The sequence below is a fragment of the Vanellus vanellus genome (assembly GCF_965231255.1).
Source record: "Vanellus vanellus genome assembly, chromosome: 1".
Taxonomy (NCBI): domain Eukaryota; kingdom Metazoa; phylum Chordata; class Aves; order Charadriiformes; family Charadriidae; genus Vanellus; species Vanellus vanellus.
The window spans coordinates 25,707,368-25,713,522 of NC_138905.1; the positions used below are offsets into that span (position 1 = coordinate 25,707,368).

The following is a 6,155-nucleotide window of genomic DNA, read 5'->3' on the forward strand; positions in this document are numbered from 1 at the left end:
AGTTAACTATCACCCAGGAGATTAAAGGAAGAGGCTATTATGAAATTGAAGTTCAGGTGAATGAGCAGCACTGCCAGCCAGCCTTGCTTCTGCAGCCTGGCACACAGGTTAGCCTTGCTCAACAGAAGCAGGCTCCCGGTGGTGATGGGAACACACTGGTTATGGCGGTCGCCCTTCTGTGCCCGTCCACCTGGTTCGCTTTGCACATAAATTCCAAGCGTGTTATACCGTGGCACCTTCTGTGGATACAGATTGAAGAAGACAATGTCAATCACAGAGGTACCGGTCTATGTGCTGGAAGACAGAAAATCTTGTCCATCTGTGTTTTGGTGGGTGAAGGTGGCAGAACTGGAAGAACAGGAACTCATCCAACAAGAGGCTGCTGGGAAATACGAAACAATGGTTCAAGTAGAGTATCACAAGAAGCTTTCACTGCCACAGCCCAGCTGGGAAGAGGCATGTGGGGAGGCACAGTTCCTCCAAATTCGAGAGTGAGTGGAGGGACTTCTCCGTTTGCTTTTGGAAAAACTGTGTGGCTGTGTTGCCCCTGTCATCTCTTGGAAATATTCCCAAAAAGTAACAGGAAGTCATTTTTGAGGGACATGGGATGAGTAGGAAATAGATGGCTCTTTCACGTTTGGATGCAGCAAAGGTAGTGGCATTATTAAGAATGACCAGAAGAAGAAAATGTTTCTTGTTCCCATTAAAGCCAAGACTGAGGGATGATGGCATAAAGATACCGTTAGATGTCTGAGACACATGCAGAAGGACTTGACTAAAGAAGGGTCAGGGACCAAGAGGAAAGTTAGGGAGAAATGAAAAATTAAGCTTGGAAGTGAACATTATTATCCTGCAAAAGTATGTCAAGAGAAGAGCAACGACTGAACCCCAGAGTGCTGGTCTGAGAATGGGAGGAATACAATGTAAGACTGAAAGAAATTGCTGTAGGACCTGTTAACAGCATAAAAGGAAATTGAATGCACAGTGTTATAAAAAGGGAATGCAATGGTGACACTTGAAAAAGACCAGGCAGGGTACTCACAGGAGTGTGTGAGCAAAACATAAGCTGCATCCATTGACTCTGAAGCTGACCTATGAAAGTCAAATAAATCTCGGTTGCAGTGATTCAGACAAGGTTTAAATAATCATCATAGATAGTGGCAGAAAAAATTCTCCCAGCTGAATGTTACCCGTTTTGAGAGGTGTCTTTTGCAGTTCTCTGATGTATTGCGTGAAACGAGATCAGCTCTTTTCTCTTTTCTTTTTCTAAGGGTTGTGCACAGCCTCTTCTGGCAGAGGAATGGGCGTGATGGCCCTTAATTATTTTCCATTTCTTTTTCCTGTAGTCTCTTCCATAAACATTGGGAACTCGTAGTAATATTGTACGCAAAATAAGAAACTAGCTAGATCAACTTGTCCTTCTTAAGCTTTTTAGGCTAACTTCAGGAAATATTATTTCAGATGTATTACAACGTAAAAGTAAAGAAGGTAGAGTAGATGATTTTCCATACGCTCACTTGAACATAGCATCAATGAATAAAACAATTCCACTCAGAATTCTTACTTGATAGAAAGTCAAAGAAAAAAGTCATACCCGCTGGTTCCTAGGAAGGATGGATACCAGGGAAAGAAAATTTCTCAAGTGAAAAAAGAAAAGAAACATGTAGATGTGAGTCAAAATGTAGATGACTTTTAGAATGTAAATTAACTGACTGAAGTAGTCACCTAAGAAACGTTTACATTATCGGATATAGATCATAATCTAAAATTTATTTTATTTTTCCACATTTGGCGTATAAATGTAAAGATAAATGCAAATAAAATCATATTACGGGGAAAGAGTCACATGTTGACGTTCTCTGTGAAATGACGGAACGACCTGTAGCAAAATTCACATTTCAATGTGCAGTTAGAAAAATTATTCGATGGTTTCATACTGAATAAATGAGACAAATGGAAGTTACTGAGAAATCAGCATACAGTCATGGAAACATAGTACAAAACACAATCTCTTAAAGGAATGACCATCGAAGCGTGGCTTGTAGACGCTCTAGAGTTTATAGAAATCTCATGCACCCCAGAAACTTAAGACCACAAAACCTTTAGCAAACTCTAGATGATAGTTCCCTAACTGCAGGAGGAACGAAGCTGTTCCACTGGCGTGCTAGAGATGGCCAGTGTGTAGTGGAAGACGGCTCAGACTTGCTGAAGTCCAATTCAGGATGTTTTATTTTTGCTGCAGAAAACCTACCGAGACTTCAGGTTGCAAGGCGTGCTGGAGGGAACGCTGAACAGTAAAACCTACGATACCGTTCACAGCCGTCTGACCGTAGAGGAGGCCACGGTCTCAGTCACGGATGCAGGAGGACTTCAGGGCATTACTATGAAAGACAGTGATGAGGAGGAGGGATGATATTATTTCAGCAAGAATTTGGAGTTTGGGAGTGATGGTCTGAGGGTGGGGGGTATCTTTGGCTTGAGGTTTTTTGGTAACTTGTCCTTGTAGTTGCATTTATAGTTTTGCCTTATGATATAGGATATAGGTGCAGAAATGTAATTTGCTCTATTTAAAAAAAAAAAAAAAAAAAAAAAAGAAAGTAAGATTATCAGAGGAAAAGTGCCAAGGACTTTTTGAGAACAATGGTTGTAGCATATTTTAATGTATAGCTTTGCTTAGGGCTGCGAGAACACTGGCATGGAGTTTGAGTTCCACTTGTGATTACGTTTCTTTCCCTTTTGTTCGTTGCCATTCGTTCTTGTATCTCCATCAGATATTGATGTCCTGTGCAGAAAACAAAATGTGTGCCTCACTTAAAAGCCAAGCATACAGGAAATCATTCTTGGAATAAGTCAGTGCCCTAGGTAAAAACATAGTGTATTTTCAGGTTTACACCTTGTTTACCTTTTTTTGTGCTTAATTTTACATTATTATGTGATGTGCATTAAAAATTTTAACCTTGGTTCTTTGTATTTTGAGGTTGGTATATAAGTAGTAGGACTCCAAGGACAGTCCAACACATACAAACTACTTAGGAGTGTTGTTGTGTCCATTCATTTTGCAAGTTTAAAGATATCTCATCATGTTGGATGTCGGTAAGCTTGCCATCAATGTTTCGATTTCTGTGAAAAATTTCAGGCAATAAGAACACTGTTTGTCGTGACCACTTCTGTATCTACCCAAGTTTGTATAGAATTCTACAATTAAAAGATGTTTTCAATATTTCAAACCATTTGAACTGTGATATGATTCCTCATGGGAACAAGTTTTGGGGAAGATTATTATATTTAGTTTATATAGTGATTTATAGCGAATATATTTATTTTATAAGGCAGATATATTTAGCAAACAAATATCCAAGGACACGATGCCTTGATAAAGAAAAAAAGCAAACAAAAACCCCTCACTGGCAGACAGACAGTGCCCATTTTCCTATGCCCTCAATATAAGTTAGAAAGAATTCAAATTTTCATTGGTCAAAAATCACACAAGGTATGAAATATGCGGCTTGCTTTTTCTTTTTTTTTTTTTTTGTGGGAACATGACTAATTCCTGGGTTTGTGTAGACAAAATCAGAAAGAACGCAGAAGATATACCCAAAGAAGTAAGGAAGGTTGCTGAGGTCCTCGCTGAGCCGTAGGGTTATACTTGAGGGGCTTCGCTGACGGACTGTTGAGGATTTGCGAAGCTGGTGTGAAGTTTCCCTGCAAGAACAGACTGTAGGACTTTAGGGGTCTGCCGCAAGCACACAGAGCTGCAGGAATTCCGAACGAGAGCTGTAGGGAAAGTTTTTTCAGCACACGTGGAAGCTCGGCCAAACAGGGAAGGGCAATTTACACTTCTGCCTGGCTATGTCCAGGGAAAAACCCAAAGTGGCAATTACTTCCTGCGGCAAACCAGCCCCCTCATCTGCATGGGAGTTGAGATGAATTCAACGAAAAGGGAGAAATGGGAGCTGGTGGGGATGGCCATTCCTCTCATCATCTCATGCTGCAACCGAGTGCTCGCTCGGAGGTGCCTGGGGAGGCTGGGAGGGCTGGGTGCAGGTTCCCCTGGCCCCAGGGTGCGTGCGGCTGCAGGGCAATGTGTGTTTCGGGGATCAGCAGGGCAGGAGGCGGCTGGTGCGGGGCAGGGTGGCCGGAGGGGCAAGCGGGGCGCACACAGCCTGCTCCTCTCCATCGCCTGGCGTTCATGGTTCCAGCTCTGCTGGGCTAGAGGAGGCACAGGGAGCCTCAGTAGTATTTTCCACCATTCCCAGGCTCCCAGACGGGTTTGCTGTTTTGGGTTTTGATAGCAATAAAAAGAATTGCATATCCCTTTCCCATCTCTCATCCTAGTCGTGCCAGTGAGTGGAAGTTGACAGCGTTTGAAGGGCCAGGTGGGGCTCTGGCTGAAACCCAGGCTCAGTAAGGAGCAGCCTGTCGGGCCAGAGCTCCAGCCTCAACCCGGTCTGGCTGTGGCACCGGGGTACAGAAGAAGTTCAGCTGCCCAACATAACATACAGCTCCCCCAAAAAATAAGGCAGAGAGAGATCAGTGCTGATCAGGCCCAGAGGGAGCTTGTCTCCGCAAAGATCCCCCTGCTTACCTTCTCCCCCTAACCTTCACCTCCCTGAGACCCTGTGGAGATGCCTGTGGAGGAGCCAGTTGTAAACAGGTGAAGGCAGGTGTCACCGTGGTGGCCCTGCAGTGCCTGCCAAGGCCACCCAGTGCAGGGGAATGCCAGCTCCAAGCAGGGCTCTCCCAAGAATCACAGCATCACAGAATCTCCTAGACTGGAAAAGACCTGTAAGATCATCTAGTCCAATCATTAACCTAACACTGACAAGCCCCACCACTAAACCATGTCCCTGAGCACTGTATCTACACAACCCTTAAATACCTCCAGGAATGGGAACTCCACCACTGCCCTGGGTAACGCATTCCAAGAAGGTGGCATTAGGAAATTTTTAAGGTTCTGAGATGACACGAGGGTATGAAGCATTGTCAAAACTGGATGCTGCCCCTAGCAAGTCACTAACAGTGGGGGGCCTGGAGTGGGAACTAGAAACACTGGGACAGAAGTGGCAGTCACCAGTACAGCCCAGGAGGTGATGGGTCCAACCCTCCTTCAGCAGAGACCCACCTGGCAGTAACCCATCTGGCCAGCCCTGCTAGCCCACAGCCCTGTGGGAAACACTATTTTCCCTCATCTCCCCTGTGGGCTTGTCCTCTGTCCCAACTTGTCTCCACATGGAGAAGGCTTTCCTGGTAAGGCTAACAACTCTCTCTATTGATTTGGACAATTACAGTTATACTAATTTCACCTGTCAGGGCTTCAAGAGGACTCAGGCCATCATGGTCCTCACTGGCCTCACCTGGGACCCCCACCCACAGCCTCTGCCCAGGGACTTCAGCTCAGCTCAGCTCAGTCCAGGGCTGCCACTCTCTGCCCCAGCGATGGGGTAGGAGTGCTGTTTTTCAGCTCATGGGTGCTGCTGATCCAGACCCTGACCCATGGACTGACTTCAGACCTGCCTGATCATCACAAACATGTCGGTGATCTAGACTATGGGTTGCCGCCAGCTCTCCCCCTGCTCTGGCCTGGCCTCCTCCCTGGCTGGAGGTGGTGGGATCAGCTCTGGTTGGTGATGTCCTGCCCTGTTGGCCTGGGGAGTCCTCCTAGCTCTCAGTCAACCCTTCCTGTGCCCTGACATCATCTTTAAAAATAAATAACCAACTATGAATGTTTGTGGTTTGAAGTGGGTCTGAGTTACTCAAATTTCACGAAGCATGGCACATATACACCCCTTACGTTGAGCACATTGCTACACAATTTCATCTGCATGCAGTATTTGCAAGACACATCTGTTGTAACATCCAGATGAGTAAGGAAATAGTAAAAAAAAAAAAAAAAAAAAGCAAAGATGAGATAACCATGAAGAAGTTGCAGAGACGTTAATGCAGACACAAAGTATCTGATAAGTTATTATTAGAAAGGCGGCACAGCAGACATCACGGGAAGGCAAGTACAGAAATGACAGCACTCCAAAGGTCACTCCATATCTTACTAATTCACGTATTTTCTTAGTAACTAGATTTGTGAATCCATGAGCCAACGCCAAGCTTGAGAAGGCCAGTGAGTATCTGTGTGACAGCTTCGGAGCCAGGCACGGCTG

At 44.9% G+C, this 6,155-nt stretch overlaps 1 protein-coding gene across 6 annotated transcripts in view; it reads left to right on the plus strand.

Annotated features, from left to right (window-relative positions):
* The window catches only part of CADPS2 (calcium dependent secretion activator 2), a gene marked incomplete at its 5' end in the record, with an annotated part of 318,699 nt that extends 315,472 nt beyond the window's left edge, over nucleotides 1-3,227 (plus strand). For all 6 annotated transcript variants that reach the window (XM_082495412.1, XM_082495415.1, XM_082495411.1 and 3 more), the window contains one exon: nucleotides 2,243-3,227. In XM_082495412.1, the coding sequence (XP_082351538.1) occupies nucleotides 2,243-2,413 (171 nt within the window). In that variant the 3' untranslated portion in view covers nucleotides 2,414-3,227. The remainder of the gene's footprint in view (nucleotides 1-2,242) is intronic.
* Between the last annotated feature and the right edge of the window lie 2,928 nt (nucleotides 3,228-6,155).